The sequence below is a fragment of the Bufo bufo genome, chromosome 6 (assembly GCF_905171765.1).
Source record: "Bufo bufo chromosome 6, aBufBuf1.1, whole genome shotgun sequence".
Taxonomy (NCBI): Eukaryota; Metazoa; Chordata; class Amphibia; order Anura; family Bufonidae; genus Bufo; species Bufo bufo.
The window spans coordinates 60913402-60932845 of NC_053394.1; the positions used below are offsets into that span (position 1 = coordinate 60913402).

Here is a 19444-nt window from a genome sequence, read left to right on the forward strand (position 1 = left end):
TATACCTCTCCCTATACATCCAAGCATTCTGCTGGCATTTCGTGCTGCTCTATTACATTGTCTTCCCACCTTTAAGTCTTCTGAAATAATTACTCCTAAATCCCTTTCCTCAGATACTGAGGTCAGGACTGTGTCAAATATTCTATATTCTGCCCTTGGGTTTTTACGCCCCAGGTGCATTATCTTGCACTTATCCACATTAAATTTCAGTTTCCAGAGTTCTGACTATTCTTCTAGTTTTCCTAAATCCTTTTCCATTTGGCGTTTCCCTCCAGGAACATCAACCCTGTTACATATCTTTGTGTCATCAGCAAAAAGACAAACCTTACCATCGAGGCCTTTTGCAATATCACTTATGAAGATATTAAACAAAATCGGTCCCAGTACAGATCCCTGTGGAACCCCACTGGTAACATGACCTTGTTTTGAATGTTCTCCATTGACTACAACCCTCTGTTGTCTGTCACTCAGCCACTGCCTAATCCACTCAACAATATGGGAGTCCATGCTCAATGACTGCAGTTTATTGATAAGTCTTCTATGTGGGACAGTGTCAAAAGCCTTACTAAAATCTAGATATGGGATGTCTACTGCACCTCCACCGTCTATTATTTTATTCACCCAGTCAAAAAAATCTATAAGATTTGTTTGACATGATCTCCCTGAAGTAAACCCATGTTGTTTTTCATCTTGCAATCCATGGGATTTTAGATGTTCCACAATCCTATCCTTTAATAGGGTTTCCATTAATTTGCCTACTATTGATGTCAGACTCACTGGTCTATAGTTGCTCGATTCCTCCCTACTACCTTTCTTGTGAATGGGCACGACATTGGCCAATTTCCAATCTTCCGGGACGACTCCTGTTACTAATGATTGGTTAAATAAATCTGCTAACGGTTTTGCCAGCTCACCACTAAGCTCTTTTAATAATTTTGGGTGTATCTCATCAGGCCCCTGTGACTTATTTGTCTTCACCTTAGACAGCAAACTTAGAACATCTTCCTCTGTAAAGATACATGCATCAAACGATTTATTAGTCATTCTTTCTAGTGGAGGTCCTTCTCCTTTTTCTTTGGTAAAAACTGAACAGAAGTATTCATTAAGGCAGTCGGCTAGCCCTTTATTCTCTTCTACATACCTTCCGTCCTTTGTTTTTAATTTAGTTATTCCTTGTTTTAATTTCCTTTTTTCATTTATATATCTGAAGAATGTCTTATCCCCTTTTTTCATAGACTGAGCTAGTTTTTCTTCTGCCTGCGCTTTAGAAGTTCTTATAACTTGCTTGGCCTCTCTCTGCCTAATCTTGTAAATTTCCTTATCTTCATTGCTCTGGGTTTTTTTATAATTACAAAATGCTAGCTTTTTATTTTTAATGATTTGGGCCACTTCTGCTGAGTACCAAGTGGTCTCCTCCTTTTTTTGCTTTTACTGACAAGTCTAATGCAATTTTCTGTTGCCTTTAATAATGCACCTTTTAAGTAGTCCCATTTCTCCTGGACTCCATGTAATCCGTTCCAGTCTGATAAGGACTCATTTATGACTAATTTCATTTTTGAAAAGTCTGTTTTTCTAAAATCTAAAACTTTTTTGTTTTTGTGTGGTGGGACTCTTTCACAGTTCTTATATTAAACCACACTGACTGGTGATCACTAGATCCCAAGGTTTCGCCTACAATGACATCATATACCGAATCCCCATTTGTGAATACCAAATCCAAAATGGCCTCCCTCCGGGTTGGCTCCTCAACCACTTGTTGTAGAGATAACCCCAGTAGGGAATTTAGAATACCTGTACTCCTGGTAGAACTTGCTATTTTGGTTTTCCAGTTTATATCTGGAAGATTGAAATCTCCCATAATGATAACTTCTCCTTTCATTGTCATTTTAGCTATTTCTTCAACTAGTAGATCATCTAGTTCTTTAACTTGACCAGGTGGTCTATATATCACACCTACACGAGTTACTGCATGGTTAGCAAACTGCAACGTAACCCAAACTGGTTCTATGTTGGCCTCACCAACTTGTATTAGGTTAGATTTAATGCTATCTTTCACATACAGGGCCACTCCTCCTCCTTTCTTGCCTTCTCTGTCTCTTCTGTATAAAGAGTACCCTGGTATGGTTATGTCCCAGTCATTTCTTTCATTAAACCATGTCTCCGTAACAGCCACTAAATCTACATTCTCAGATGCCATTATTGACCCAAGTTCATTGATTTTTTTACCTAAACTGCGAGAATTTGTTGACAGGACTCTGAGCTTATCATTTCTTAACCTCTGTGCTTCTGACCTATTCTGGCATTGTTTCGGGGGGCAATTGGACTCTTTTATTTTCACTCTTTTGCCCCCCCTTCCTAGTTTAAATACTCTTTCGCAAATTCTTGGAGTTGTTCACTAAGTACATTTGTTCCTTTGAGAGAAAGATGCAAACCATCTTTTTTGTACAGTTCCTTTCTATTCCAAGTAGAGCTATCATGAGAAACAAAGCCAAATCCTTGCTCTTGACACCATTTACCAAGCCATATGTTGAACTCCTTTATGCGCCTCTGCCTATCATTCTGAACATTATGCACAGGCAGAACTTCAGAAAATGAAATGGTGGATGCAAAATCCTGTACGTCATTACCAAGTGTGATAAAAGATTTTTTCACCTCTGACACTTCATTGCAAGCCAGGTCATTTGTCCCTAGATGGACAAGAACATCCACGTCCCCTTCCTGCTTTGCTTGCTTAACAATATTAATAATACGTCTTCTATCTCTTCTAGCAGTAGCCCCAGGGAGACATCTCACAAAACCATTTTCTTTAAGCTCCACACTTCTTATGATTGAATCACCCAGCAACAGCTGCTTCCTTTGAGACTTCACTTTATCTTTTTTGTTGCATACATTAGACATAAGAGTCGATGGTTTCTCACCCTCTGTGCTTGAGTCCATATCCATATTGTCCTTACATTCTGAGAGTGCTGCAAATGAATTATGGAGAACCACCGACTGTGGGACATGTCTTCTATCCACCACTCTAAGACTTCCAGAACCTACAGTAACCCATCTGCCATTTCTGGGGGTCCTCTGTGGCAGTGGCATTGCAGCAGTCCTAGCTGGAGTTTGTTTAACAGATAATTTAAATATTTCAGCTTTCAAAAATGCAATTTCCTGCTGTAGTAAGGAGAACTGTCTACAGATCTGACAGCATCCGAATCTCCAAAGAGTGGAACATGAAATAAATGCACAACAATTCCTGCACTGAACCAAGTCTGCCATTTTAAAGAGGAGAAAAAAAAAAAAAAAAAAAATTTGTAACTTTAAATCAAACAAATCTTACTTTTTTTTTTTTCTTTTTTTTTTGTATTGTATTGTATTAGTAGAGCAATAAATGGGGAGATCTCTGGGTCCATGTAAGGTACAGGGCTGGTTCTAGCTTTGTTTGAAAGAGATGGTCATGTATTATATGATGTCTTTTTTTGTTTTTACATCAATCAATGCATTACTTAGAAATACGTTTTAAAGTTGTTTCACTTAAATTCATGAAAATTTTTGTCTAGTTACACTTTAGTTGATTCATAAAGGTATCTAATGTAGTCAGAAATTATGTATTAAAATGCTAACATATTTATACTTCATATCATGCAGAACCTCCTGAGGTTTCAACGCGTTATATACCTGGCCCAAGTCGTCATGGCAGTACAGTGGAACAAGTAAGAAAAGAAAATGTGGAGAATTAAGAGTGCAATCAAACTGCAGTGTGCATCAGAGGTATATGTCAGGAGGATGTCACGACTTATACCTCTGACATATGCCACTGTACAGGCATAGAGTGGCATACGATGATCAGTGATCACTATATAGATCTATCTATGTGTTTTTGACTCATTATAAAAGTATATTATAAGTATATCACACCCCTCTGTGTATCACACCTATCGATAGCACACCTATACCAGTCCTTAAAATGACTTTTGTGGCCCTATTAGCTCCACACAGCAACCTCTCCCTACACTGGCAAAAGACTGAATGTAAAATGGCGGCCAGATCAGGTTTATTTATAAGGTAGGGGGTATGTCCATGTGCTGAAACGTCTCAAATGGCTGTCCTGTACCACCTGGTGGATGTGCCATGGGTCAAAGTTCTTCACAATGTAAAAGAATATGGCGGGCGCGAATATCGCCATATGTTCGCATGTTCGGGCGAACCGCGAACGAGCAAAGTTCGCTGCAAAACGACCGCCTGGCGAACCGTAAGGCCATCTCTACACAGGACTGCTGGGAGTCTCCGAGAGCATAGCAGGTGGTACAAATAATATGGTTATATTTGGTGCCCAGTGTTAGGCTGGCACCAGGTTAGTCAGGAGTCCCTGATTGTTAGAGCCGGACAGGCATAGAACTTTGTTTTGTTTTATGTTTTTATTTTATGTACCACCCGCTGACAATAAATCTGGACAGTTGATGGAAAACTGAGGTTGCCTGGAATCTGTGCTCGATAGTGTGCTCGTCGATCCCAGAGACGACCACCCCGCTACCTAACTCTTTCCCAATGAGTCCTTACGGAATAAAGCCACAGATTACACAATTCTTTCTGTAAAAAATACCAGATCTCCTGAAGACAAAAAAGAAAAAGAAAAAACGAATATAAGCAGCACCACAGACCTGCATTTTGCCTCAATGTCCACTACTATAAAAACAAATCAATCCTAATAACTGAATGCATATCTTGTGACTTTCCGCATCTTCCTTCGTTGCCCTTTAGAAGTCCAGTGCAAGTAAGATGTTCTCCACTCTCACAGGTCTACGTCGGGCTCGATAATGATTAACCATACGCATTGGTTTCTTGCTTTTACTGAGCACATAAACAGCATTAATATGTCACTACACCACTAACTCCTTGGGAGGAAACTTGAATAATTATAGTTGTTTGTGAATATTTTTACCAAAGAAACCTGTGTACAGGCATACGTTCCCAAGAGGAGTACTCCTACATACATTTTCTAACATGAGCTTAGACTTCTACTGAACGCCTACTTGAAAGGGGCACAGTCATTGAGTTTTACACATTACCCAAGGGCCTTGAAACACTGTAAAAGGCAGCAATATATGATATATTTAATATGCATATGCAAGATCATTTTCAACATCTAATAATGTGGTATATTAATGTCCTGGTATGCCTCATATAGCATATTGGTCACATTGTGCCCATATTTATAACGTAGCCCAATAAATATGGTATGTTCTTGCCTTGCAGGATGCTGATGTCCTCAATAAAGAGTGGTATGTTTCATCATGTGACCGACGCAAAGCAGAAGATGCTCTGACTGCTACTTCCAAGGTATTGGTTCTATGTGTGTTGAAAGAGGATTTCTCACTTCAGCAAATGCTATTTATCATGTAGAGAAAGTTGATACAAGGCACTTACTAATGTGCCGTGATTGTCCATATTGCCTCCTTTGCTGGCTTGATTCATTTTTCCATTGCATTATACGCTGCTTGTTTCCAGGGGTTACGGACACCCTGCAATCCAGAAGTGGTAGCCGTGCTTGCACACTATTGGAAAAAGTATTTTCCTTTAGAATGTAAGCTTGGCCACTGAAGCTGGATTGCAGGGTGGCTGCAACCCCTGGAAACGAGCAGTGTATAATGTGATGGAAAAATGAATCCAGCCAGCAAAGGAGGCAATATGGACAATCACAATACATTAGTAAGTGCCTTGTATCAACTTTCTCTACATGATAAATACCATTTGCTGAAGGGAGACAACCACTTTAAAGGGAATCTGTCACCTATTTTGAGCAACTGTTAACATAGTAATGTGCAATAAAGTACCTTCATTCCAGCATGTGTCTTCTTTATTTTATTCCACTACGTCATGTAATTTATTCACTGCACCATCATTGCGTCCTCCTTTCTTGGCCTCCGAAATCCAGCGCAGCCGCAGTATCGCTGAGTGCCTGCGCCTGTACGATACTCCTGCTCCAGAGGGCAACAGCCTCAATAGTGTCACTGAGCATTCGCCGAGCCCAGTGACGTAATCCGAGCGCTGTTGCCCTCAGGAGCAGGAGTATTGTACAGGCGCAGGCACTCAGCGATACTGCGGCTGCGCGGAATTCCGGAGGCCAAGAAAGGAGGACGCAAGGATGGTGCGGTGAATAAATTACATGACGTAGTGGAGGGGGCGGCGCCGTTCGGCAAGTATGTAGGATTACATTTATTTCTTAGGAGGCGTGCTGGGCTTGGAAGAAAGGCGGGCTGGCACTGCAGGGGGGCGTCACTGGGCACTAGAGGGGAGTAATAACGCCCCTCTGGGCACCTTGAGGCTTCATTTGCATATCAGAAAAATCAGATTCCCTTTACATCATATCTAAACTTTTTTTTTTTTTGATGATGATGATTTAAAAGTATAGTCCTAAATAGTGAACTCTGTAATATAATTAATTAAATACAAATATCTGCATTTACCCCCCCCCCCCCCCCCCAACCTAAAGTACACAACCCTTTCCTTACATCTTTGAAGAGGGTAATTGCAGGAAGACAAAAGGAAGAAACATATGAGACACAGCAGCAGCTACTATTGAGTGGTTTATCTCACCCCAGATCTAGATGATTAGGTGAAATATTATCCAGCTCTGGGGTTAGATAAATCTATCACTAGATGATGCACCCATGTATAAATTTGATTAGTCAATTCAGAGACGGTGAAGAGCGCAGGGGCAGAGAGGAGGGAAATAAATGCAAAAACAGGCACTTAGTAACATAGTAACATAGTACATAAGGCCGAAAAAAGACATTTGTCCATCCAGTTCGGCCTGTTATCCTGCAAGTTGATCCAGAGGAAGGCAAAAAAAAAACTGTGAGGTAGAAGCCAATTTTCCTCACTTTAGGGGAATAAAAAATTCCTTCCCGACTCCAATCAGGCAATCAGAATAACTCCCTGGATCAACGACCCCTCTCTAGTAGCTATAGCCTGTAATATTATTACACTCCAGAAATACATCCAGGCCCCTCTTGGACTCTTTTAGTGAACTCACCATCACCACCTCCTCAGGCAGAGAGTTCCATAGTCTCACTGCTCTTACCGTAAAGAATCCTCTTCTATGTTTGTGTACAAACCTTCTTTCCTCCAGACGCAGAGGATGTCCCCTCGTCACAGTCACAGTCCTGGGGATAAATAGATGATGGGAGAGATCTCTGTACTGACCCCTGATATATTTATACATAGTAATTAGATCTCCCCTCAGTCGTCTTTTTTCTAAAGTGAATAATCCTAATTTTGATAATCTTTCAGGGTACTGTAGTTGCCCCATTCCAGTTATTACTTTAGTTGCCCTCCTCTGGACCTTTTCCAGCTCTGCTATGTCTGCCTTGTTTACAGGAGCCCAGAACTGTACACAGTACTCCATGTGTGGTCTGACTAGCGATTTGTAAAGTGGTAGGACTATGTTCTCATCATGGGCATCTATGCCCCTTTTGATGCAACCCATTATCTTATTGGCCTTGGCAGCAGCTGCCTGACACTGGTTTTTGCAGCTTAGTTTTCTGTTTATTAAAATTCCTAGATCCTTTTCCATGTTAGTGTTACCGAGTGTTTTATCATTTAGTATGTACGGGTGACTTGCATTATTCCTTCCCATGTGCATAACCTTACATTTGTCAGTGTTAAACCTCATCTGCCACTTCTCTGCCCAAGCCTCCAATCTATCCAGATCCCTCTGTAGTAGTATACGGTCCTCTTCAGTGTAAATTACTTTACACAGTTTAGTGTCATCTGCAAAAATTTATATTTTACAGTGTAAGCCTTCTACAAGATCATTAATAAGTATATTGAAGAGAATAGGGCCCAATACTGACCCCTGAGGTACTCCACTAGTGACAGTGACCCAATCTGAGTATGTACCATTAATAACCACCCTCTGTTTTCTATCATTGAGCCAGTTACTTACCCACATACAGACGTTTTCTCCCAGTCCGAGCATTCTCATTTTATATACTAACCTTTTATGTGGTACAGTGTCAAATGCTTTGGAGAAGTCCAGATATACGACATCCATTGATTCACCGCTGTCAAGTCTAGAACTTCTTTATTAAAATATATTACAGAGTTCGCTATTTTTACCTATATTAATAAAAGATGAAATATATTTAAAAAAGTTTAGGTGCATTTTAAAGAGAACCTGTCATCTTTTATTTTAGTAAACACTAGTATTCTTTATACAATAATTCTGGAGCATCTGTTCTTAGAACTGTGTACCATTCCCTCTGTTGTTCTTACAAAAAATGTTAGGAATATATTTTCAAGTGTTGTGGGGAAAAAAAAACTTTGACAAGGAAAATGGAAATTCCCAGTTGTCAATTTATTCATAAGTATCTAGGAGGAATAAGGAAAAAAATCTGTTTACTGTGGTAGCCAGTAGATAACTAAAGAAGATAAAAAGTGTGAGTCCTCAAAGGTACATTTGGGGTGCCAATTTCTTTGCATGGTTTCTGTTAAAGGGGTTGTCCCACGTAAAATATTCTACAGTTTTCAAACCAGCACCTGGATATGAATACTTTTGTAATTGCATGTAATTAAAAATTTAGCATAGCCACTGAGTTATTCAATAAAATGTCTCTGTATAGCGCCACCTGCTGTTTGTTTGTTTTTGTTTTTTATTTATTTGGAGATTGTCATGTAAAATATGATGTCTGATTTTCATTTTTAACATTAGTCATGGGATAACCCCTTTAAAGGCTCCCAGGTCTACCTTCAGTGAATGCATGGCTTAATAGCTCTTAATACACTGTACTATATAAGTAGTACAGTGTATTATGTGTGCGATCAAACAATCGCATGTCAGAGTCCCCCTTTTAGAACTATTAAGTGGTAAAAATTTAATGAAGTGGATTAAAAAAATTCCTAAGATAATTCCACCTTTTTTCCTGAAAAAAAAAAAGTTTTACAATGAAAAAATAACAGCCCCCCGTATTTGGTATGATGACACGAACTATATAATCACAATTTATCCCACACAGTGATCATTGTAAAAAAAAGCCAGAATTCCTGTTTTTTGTCTATATGTCACACAAAAAAATGGAATAAAAGCAATCAAAATGTCTTGTGTACCCCAAAATGGTACCAATGGTACTACAAGTTGTCTGACAAAAAACAAGCCCCCACTCAGCTCTGTCAAAAGAAAAATTAAAAAAAGTTATAGGCCTTGAGAAGTGATGATGCAAAAAACTTTTTCAGTTTTAAAAAGTTTTCATTCTGCGAAAGTAATATAACAAAAAAATATATATGTATTGACCCAGAGTATAGAGTTATCATACAGATTATCCTGCACAGTGAACACAGAAAAAAAAAAAAGCCAAAATTGCTGTATCACCCAAAGAATGGAATAAAAAGCTATTCAAATTTTAAAATATTGCCCAAAATGATACCAATGAAAACTACAAGTTAGGCCTCATGCACACGACCGTTGTTGTGTTCTGTTCCGCAAAATGGGGTTCCGTTGTTCCGTGATCCGTTTCTGTTTTTGTTTCCGTGTGTCTTCCTTTATTTTTGGAAGATCACCAGACATAAAGGAAAGTAAAAAAAAGTCTAAGACAGGTTTGCCATGCAAATGATAGGAAAAAAACGGACGCGGACGTGGATGACAATCTTGTGTGCCTCCGCGTTTTTTAGCGGTCCCATTGACTTGAATGGGTCCGCAAACCGTTTTCCGCGAAAATAATAGGACATTATATATTATTTTGACTGACTGGAATCACGGACGCAGATGGCAAACGGTGCATTAGCCGAGTTTTCAAAATCAATGGGTGCGGCGAAAATCACGAAAAACGGCACAATGGACACGGAATAAAACAACGGTCGTGTTCATGAGGCCTTAGCCTGCAAAAATCTAACTTCCCCACTTTTTTGTTGAAAGAAAAAAAAGGGTTGTATCGCTGTAATCATACTGACCCAAAGAATAACGTTATCTTGTTACTTGTGGAGCAAAGTGACCATTGCAAAATTTTAAATGTAAAAGTAGAAATGCTGTGTTTTTCCATCCCCCCAGAAAGAATTAATAAAAGTTAATCAGAGATTTGTATACCCCAAAATGGTGCCATTAAAAACAAAACAAAAAATTGCTTGGTCACGCGGTCCAAAGCAGGCCGGTCACTAAGGGGTTAAAAGGCATCAGCTACTGAGGACCGTTTTTTATCCAGGAGGAATAAGAGAGGAACATCACAACACAGAGTTCTAAGAAAACATAGTCCAGAATTGTTATATAACGGGGAAAGGTTTCCTTAAACAGACGTCAGGGGTGGTGATAGGTTCACTTTAAGATTCTAAGTAGCAAAAATAATGAAAGATTATTACAGCGATGTCTTAATTTCTAACAGGACGGGTCTTTCCTTGTGAGAAAAAGCAGTGGACAAGACTCCAAGCAGCCCTTCACCCTTGTAGTATTTTACAACAGGAGAGTGTATAACATTCCAGTGCGATACATTGAAGCTACACGACAGTATGCTCTGGGGAGAGAGAAGAGCGGAGAAGAGGTACATAAACTTCTATATTTCTATAAGATCTAAGAACTACTTCTAGCTACAGTCCAATACAATACTTACTTTGTTTTTCCAAAATGATATTGGTAAATTAACCCCATCAGAACCCTGCCATTTTTCACCTTAACCCCTTCACGACTGCAATCCGTTTATATACGTGATATTTGCACATGCCCCGTGCAGCTTCCACGTGTACAAACGTCAAGCCAGTACTTTAATCCAAGCACTGCAAAGCGCTTGGATTAAAGCTCCTGCCCCTGCTCTGCTGCTGTCACGGACATCATACAGTCCAGTAATGCCGGCAAGGGACCAATCAGAGTGGCCCCTTGCCGGCAATCGATCCGATTGGTTAGTCTGTGCAGACTAACCAATCGGATCGCGGCAGTGCTAAAATGCCGGTTTCAGGCTCTGATCTGCACTCTGCAGATCAGAGCCTGAAATCAGGTAATGTGTCCTGGTGCCCCCGATCTGTGCCCCCTTCCTGTGCGCCTCCAACCGCCCCCACCACCACCGTGAGCCCTGCCTCTGCCTGCCCCTGATGCGATTCGTCCCCGCCCCCCCATCCATGTATCGTGCCCTGCCCCCTCCCTGCCCCCAATACATTTATCCTGCCCCCATCTGTGCCCCCTCCATGCTGGCCGTACCCACCGTTTCCAGCCATGCCCCATTTGTGCCCCCTGCCCCCGATGCGGTCCCCCTGCTGTGTTTGATGGCGGCGGCTCGATTCCTGAGCTGCCGCCATCCGCAGCGAGTGTCAGCTCTATGCTGACACTCTGCTGTAATCCCTGGTTAATAGAGGGAGGGGACTCCCTCTCTCCACAATGGGGGCTGCTGCGCTGCGATTACAGCGCCCGATGGTTGCCATGGCAACCGGGCGCTTTGCAAAGGCGTCCGGTGTTGCCACCTACAGGAAATCTGGTAGTATTATACTTTGCAATGCAAGCGCATTGCAAAGTATAGTACAACCATCAGCCCCACTGGATCTTCAAGATCCAAGAGGGACTTGATAAAAAAAATGTGAAAATAATAAAAGTAAAAATAAATAAATAAAAATGTAAATTAAAAAAATAAATCCTAAATTTTTCCTATAAAAAAATGCAAAAAAACGAACAAAAAACACACATATAAAGGTATCACTGCATCCGTAACGACCGTCTCTATAAATATATCACATGATCGACCCCGTCCAATAAACACCATAAAAAATAAAAACTGTGTAAAAAATCTCATCCCGCAAAAAATGATACCCTATTTAAGACAATCGCCCAAAAAATAAAAAAAGCTATGGCTCTCAGACTATAGAGACACTAAAACATAATTTTTGGGGTTTCTGAAATGCTATTATTGTGTAAAACTTAAATAAAGAAAAAGTATACATATTGGGTATTGCCATGTCCGTAACAATCTGCTCTATAAAAATGTCACATGACCTAACCTCTCAGATGAACGCTGTAAAAATAAATAAATAAAAACTGTTCCAAAACAGCCAATTTTTTGGTCACCTTGCCCCATAAAGTGTAATAATGAACGATCAAAAAATCATATGTACCCAAAAATGGTACCAATAAAAACCTCAACTCTTTCTGCAAAAAACGAGCCCCTGCACAAGACGATCGGCAGAAAAATAAAAAATATATGGCGTTCAGAAAATGGACACACAAAAACGTAATTTATTTTTGAAAAAAATGCTTTATTATGTAAAACTGAAACAAAAAAACTAACAAAGTAGACATATTTGATATCACTGCGTCCGTAACAACCTGCTCTATAAAAATAGCACATGATCTACCCTGTCAGATAAATCTTGTAAAATATTAAGAATAACAAAACGGTGCCAAAACAGCAATTTTTTTTGTAAAAATCATATGTACCCCAAAATAGTACCAATAAAACTAGCACCTTATCCTGTAGTTTCCAAAATAGGGTCACTTTTTGTGAGTTTCTACTGTAAGGGTGCATCAGGGGGGCTTTAAATGGGACATTGCATCTAAAAACCAGTCCAGCAAAATCTGCCTTCCAAAAACCATACGGCGCTCCTTTCCTTCTGCGCCCTGCCGCGTGCTCTTACATCAGTTTACGACCACATGTGGGGTGTTTCTGTAAACCGCAGAATCGGGGTAATAAATATTGAGTTTTGTTTGGCTGTTAACCCTCAATGTGTTAAATAAAAAAAATGTAATAAAATGGAAAATCTGCCAAAAAAGGGAAATTTAGAAATTTCATCTCCATTTTCCTTTAATTCTTGTGGAACACCTAAAGGGTTAACAAAGTTTGCTAAATCGGTTTTAAGTAACTTGAGGGGTGTAGTTTCTACAATGGGGTCATTTATGGGGGTTATCCACTATGTAAGCCCCACAATATTTTAAGAATTGCTTCTAAACTTCTAAGCCTTGTAACGTCCTAAAAAAATAAAATGACATTTCCAAAATGATGCCAACATAAAGTATACATATGGGGAATGTTAAGTTATAAATATTTTATGAGGTATCACTTTCTGTTTTAGAAGCAGAGAAATAGAAATTTTGAAAATTGCGAATTTTACTTTTTTTTTTGTAAATTTGGGATTTTTTCATAAATAAAGGTGAAATATATTGACTCAAATTTATGACTGTCATGAAGTACAATGTGTCACGAGAAAACAGTCTCAGAATGGCTTGGATAAATAAAAGTGTTCCAAAGCTATTACCACATAATGTAACGCATGTCAGATTTGTAAATTTTGACCTGGACACTGGGGCATCAATGACCTTTGGTCATGAAAGGGTTAAGGACCAGGCTGTTTTTTGGAAATTTGACATGTCGCTTTATGTGGTAATAACTTTGGAACGCTTTTACTTATCCAAGCCATTTTGAGATTTTTTTTCTTGTGACAGATTGTACTTCATGATAGTGGTAAATTTCAGTTACTATTTTTAATTTTAATTTTTTTAAATAGCAAATTTACAAAAAAATTGGAAAAATTTGCAACTTTCCAAATTTCAATTTCTCTGCTTTGAAAACAGATATTGATACATCATATAATAGTTATTACTTTACATTTCCCACGTGTCCACTTTATGTTTGGATCATTTTGGGAATGCCATTTTATTTTTTGGGGACGTTAGAAGGCTTAGAAGTTTAGAAGCAAATCTTGAAAGTTTTCTTAATTTCCAAAAGCCACTTTTTAAGGACTAGTTCAGATCTGACGTCACTTTGTGGGGCTTACATAATAGAAACCATCCATAAATGACCCCATTTTAGAAACTACACCCCTCAAGGTAATCAAAACTGATTTTATAAACTTTGTTAACCCTTTAAGTATTCCACAAGAATTAAAGGAAAATGTAGATGAAATTTCAGAATTTCACTTTTTTGGCAGATTTTCCATTTTAATCCATTTTTTTCGGGTAATAAAGCAAGGGTTAAAAGCCAAACAAAACTCAATATTTATTACCCTGATTCTGTAGTTCACAGAAACACCCCATTTGTGGGTGTAAACTGCTGTCTGGGCACACGGCAGGGCACAGAAGCAAAGGAGCGCCATATGGTTTTTGGAGGGCAGATTTCACTGGGATAATTTTAAAGGGTAACTGTCTTTTTTTTATGTAATTGGATGGATTTGACTAAGTTTACCTTAGTTCCCTAGTTAATACTTTTGTATAGGTATTGAATTACCTAGTAATTGCAGCATGTTATTTCCTCCCCTAGGCATTTAAGAGGAGCAGCTAAAACAGTATTGCTAGGTGTCCTCCGTCTCCTATCTTCTCTATCTTCTATATACAGAAGACGCAGGACGTAGTAGTGGGCAGCCCCGAACGCTGCATGCGCGCTCCCGTTGGACTGGGATAGTGCCAATATTCACGATAAAAATTAGCGATTAGGATATTCGTTTAAAAAAAAATTGCAATTAGAATATTCGCGATCGACACTACTCAGGAGAAACAGGGCGTGTTTAAGTCTGGAGAAAGCCGATTGGTTGGAGTGAGGCTGCGCGTTCCCGAGAAGAGCCGACTGAATTCTGGGTAGTTAGGGAGGGAGGTCTTAGCCTCAGGGTAAGGGCATCGGCGGCCATCTTGAGAAGATAGTCAGAAAGAAGTCTGTTGAGGAGGGGTTGCTTTGGACAGAATCTTATTAAACAAGTGGTATGTGAACACAATAATTAGTGATTATGGATTATCACCTCAGCAGCAACAACATATATGAAAATTTTATTTTGAGTGAAAATATGACAGTTATCCTTTAAGTTGCCATGTCACATTTGAAGACCCCCTGATGCACCCCTAAAGTATAAACTCCAAAAAAGTTACCCCATTTTGGAAACTACGGGATAAGGTGGCAGTTTTGTTGGTACTATTTTAGGGTACATATGATTTTTGGTTGCTCTATATTACACTTTTTGTGAGGCAAGGTAACCAAAAATAGCTGTTTTAGCACTGTTTTTCTTTTTTGTTATTTACAATTTTCATCTGACAGGTTAGATCATGTGCTACTTTTATAGAGCAGGTTGTTACGGACGCGACAATACCAAATATGACAACTTTTTTTGTTGTTTGTTTCAGTTTTACATAATAAAGCATTTTCGAAAAAAGTTTTTTTTTGTGTCTCCATATTCTGAAAGCCATATTTTTTTTTTTTTTTTGGGTGATAGTCTTAGGTAGGGTCTCAATTTTTGTGGGATGAGATGAATGTTTGATTGGTACTATTTTGGGGTGCGTGTGACTTTTTGATCACTTGGTATTACACTTTTTTCACTTTTTTGAAACAGTTTTCATTTTATTTACGGTTTTCACCTGAGGGGTTAGATCATGTGATACTTAAATAGACCTGATTGTTATGGACACGGCGATACCTCAACTTTTATATTTTTTTCACTTTTAACACAATAAAAGCATTTTTGAAACAAAAAAAATCATGTTTTAGTGTCTCCATGGTTTTATTTTTTGCCAGATTGTTTTATGTAGGGGCTTATTTTTTGTGGGATGAGGTGACTGTTTGGTACTATTTTGGGGGGCAAACGCTTTTTTAATCCCTTGGTGTTGCACTTTTTGTGTGGTGTAAGGTGACAAAAAAATGATTGTTTTAGCACAGTTTTTATTTTATTTTTTCTACGGCGTTCAGGTGAGGGGATGGATCATGTGATATTCTTATAGAGCCGGTTGGTCATTTTGGACGCAGAAATACCCAATATGTCTGGGTTTTTTTTGTGTTTTTGTTTTTTTTACAATTTTAGGTGTTTTATTTTGGGATTCTTCTTCTTTTTTTTACTTGAAACTTTCTTTTTTTTATTATTATGAAAAACACTTTTTTTTTGTCCTACTCTGGGACTTCAACTTCTGTGGTCTGATCCCCTCTGCAATGTATTACATTACAATCTGTATTGTAATGCATTGTCTGTCAGCTTTTATGCTGACAGCCTGCCTGTGAGACCCAGCCTAAGTGGCTGGATTTCACAGGCTTCCATAGAAGGCAAGCCCCAATGCCTATGGAAGGCATCGAGCTTGCCTTCTCTGCCATCGGGTCCCCACCACTGCATGCCACGGTCAGCTTTGTTTTCACCAATGCCAGCGTATGCAGCAGGGGCCCGGCTGTCAGTAACTGCTGGGTCTGTGCCGCTGATCGGGTGGGCGCAGCTCCTGCACCTGCCCGATCAGCCCGCCATACATTTACGGCACTGGTCCTTAAGTCACGAGGGCGGGGGTACTCTACGGGTTAAAGAAAATCAGTTTAATGTAAATTGCTTAGAGCAGCTGAGCACATTGAGGGGGGATTTTAACAACCAAATTTATCAGTGGCGTCAAAATGTTGTGTGCAAGCGCCATTTCTGCAAAATATGTGTAACTTTTTGGGGGTTCACGCCACGTCAAAATCACTGAGTACATTATGCCAAGATAATTGGAGTCATGCTATTTTAGAATGAGGCACAGACGGCATGAACTCTAAAATGTAACTTTTATCATAAATAGGTAAAAACGAAATTTAGAAAAATCAAGAAATGGGCCCTCACAAACAAACAATAATAATAAGCCAAATGTAAATGTATATATTAAGAGTGGTTCAGACCGGGGGAGGGGTCCATCTATCCTTACAGAAACCCTCTCTACCCCAGTGCAAATACCGTGCAACACCCTGATTGTGGGTTCATGCCATGTTTCTGGAAAAACGGGCATGGTATGGGCGAGGCTTAGCAGAAGGAGCATGACCTTCCACAGCCCAGCAAATTTACTATAACTTATACCAGAATCTGAAATAAATAATAGCTCATCTCCATGGCTAGGGCCTGAGATGCACCAAATTTATTGAGAACCACATCTCTTAAAAAATCAGGCACATCTCACTCCAGTGATAACTAGATCAAGACTGACCTATGATGGATGGCTACAAGCTGCTTGACTAGGAGTCACAGAACCAACCTCTATTCTGTTTCAATGGTGGGCGAAGGGATGAGTAGCTACTAGACACCTCTGGCACCACTTATCCTAGTGAACAAATAGAGGATCAGGCCCTTGATCACATATACTGTTTGACAGTAGGTGGTGTATGTAACAAGGCAAGGAAACAGACCTTTGACAGCTTTAATAATGGATTAATGTTAGCGTTCTTTAAATTGGTTGTCTGCTTTTACTATAACTTTTGGCTTTTCAAGAGTTTATTGAAAGCAATTACAGGCTGTCCTGCTGCTGGGACCACCAGCAATTATCTGTAATCCATGAGGAAACCTAGAAGAAAGCGTTTAAAGGGGTAATCCAACCCTTGAAATGCTCCCCATATGTCCAGGCCCGCAGCAGAGGTCGTGAGGGCTTCAGAAGCGACGCAGGTCCTGGGAAGGGGGGTTAGTACATTGTGTATGAGGGGCCCGAGCATATGGGAGGGGGCATTTCAGGGGTTGGATAACCCCTTTAAATCCACTGCAGCACCCCCGCAGGCAAAATGGGGCATTGCATAGTGATCACTGAAGTCATCTGTGCTTTTTTAAAGAAATAAAATACACTAGCAACCCTCCACAAGTAATTCAGTGATCATTATCTAATAGAGAATTTAAATAGGGGCTCATGCACACGACCGTATGTCTTTTGCAGTCCGCAAAAAAACGGATCTGCAAAAAATACAGATGACGTCCGTTGTGCATTCCGTATTTTGCAAAACGGAACAGCTGGCCCCTAATAGAACAGTACTATCTTTTACCATAATGCAGACAATTTTAGGACATGTTCTATTTTTTTTGCGGAACAGAAATACGGACATACGGAAATGGAATGCACACGGAGTAACTTCAGTTTTTTTTTTACAGACCCATTGAAATGAATGGTTCTGCATACAGTCCGCAAAAAAAACGTAACTGACACGGAAAGCAAATACGTTTGTGTGCATGAGCACTTTAAGAGTTTCAAAACCAGACAACGTGCTTAGAGAGAACCAGGCAGAACATCTGACATGTCTGTTTTTATAAAAACTTGAGTTCTCCGTGAAAAAACAATCTGAGTAGAATTACTTAGAACTTTGCACTGGGCCATCCCTATGTTACTCATCCTGAGAAATGTATTACCACACTCACATCTGGGCTTCACGTCTTGTCGGTGGACTGTGTCTTTATTCAGACTAACCTTGTCAGACTGAGTAAGGACATGGTCAATGGTAACACACAGTTGTCAATTTATTCATACATTTTCAGGAGGAATAACAGAGGGATGGCGCAGTGCATTGTACTAAAACAAGATACCCCAGAATTGTTATTTCATGGAGATACGAATTCACTAGAATAGGCAAGTCAGGAGTAGTGGCAGGCCCTCTTAATGGAAAAAAACCTGTTAACAATTGGGGGGGGGGGGGGTTAAGCATCTACATGGTAAGATGTAATAGTAAGATAAGATCTGACTTTGCATTTTATTGGCGGTCATAAATGCACTTTTGTAATGTTAGCTGCCTTTTCTTTCTTTGTACAGAAATTTCACAGCGTCGCAGAAATTATTGAAAATCACCGGCAGACTCCTCTGGTACTAATTGACAGCCAAAACAACACAAAAGACTCAACAAGGTTAAAACAGGGTGTTAGAATTTCTTAAGCTATTTGCAGAACTGTTACGTCACAGAGGAAACTTTATATGTCGACAAGAGAAGCCTCAAAGGATTTGTGAAACTGGAAATATGCCAAAACGGCCCCTTGATTCGTGTATATATATATATATATATGTATTTGTCCAAGAGCAAGGGCGGTTGACCTAGATTTCTGTATATACGTTTTCTAACATATTCCTTTTGTGCGCACAATAAATCCAATTTAAAGCAAGCCGTGTGTGTTTTATTGGTGAACCCTCAAAAGTTTCGGAGAAACCCAAACGGCCGTTGGGCCTATACTGATGCATCCTACTCATCCCCTTTTTTGCACTGTGTGATTTATTTATTATATTCACTTATATAGCGTTGACATGTTCTGCAGCGCTTTACAGACATTAGCATCACATTGTCCCCAATGGGGCTCAAAATCTAAGGTCAGTATATCTTTGGAGTGTGGGAGGAAAACGGAGAACCCGGAGGAAACCCACACAAACACGGGGAGAACATACAAACTTCATGCAGATATTGTCTTAGGTCTGATTCGAACCCAGGACCCCAGCGCAAGACACCAGTGCTAACCACAGGAATTGTTGTTTACCGTTTTGGAATTATTATCTATACCGCTCTGCGGTAGGATAAGTTCCGTTAAATATTAATGCAATAACCATGGCACTCATAAATGTGCTTAATTTTGTGTTTCTTTATCCATGCAACATCTCGTAATTCGGCCAACGTTTCGGTCCAATACCTAGGCCTTGTTCACGGCCTAGGTAGGTATACACAAAACAGGTATATAAATAACCATATAGACCATATTACTATAGTTCGCCAGGAACAAGAAGAAAAAAAAACTGTGCAGTGTCTGAAATATTAGTACTTAAAATGGTTTAAAG

General features: G+C 39.6%; 1 protein-coding gene across 7 annotated transcripts in view; it reads left to right on the forward strand.

Moving 5' to 3' along the window:
* The window catches only part of BLNK (B cell linker), a 309580-nt gene extending 290811 nt beyond the window's left edge, over window positions 1-18769 (forward strand). For all 7 annotated transcript variants that reach the window (XM_040434768.1, XM_040434770.1, XM_040434771.1 and 4 more), the window contains 4 exons: window positions 3634-3698; window positions 5242-5325; window positions 10359-10514; window positions 18440-18769. In XM_040434768.1, coding sequence (XP_040290702.1) covers window positions 3634-3698; window positions 5242-5325; window positions 10359-10514; window positions 18440-18559 — 425 coding nt within the window. In that variant the 3' untranslated portion in view covers window positions 18560-18769. The remainder of the gene's footprint in view (window positions 1-3633; window positions 3699-5241; window positions 5326-10358; window positions 10515-18439) is intronic.
* The last annotated feature ends 675 nt before the right edge of the window (window positions 18770-19444 follow it).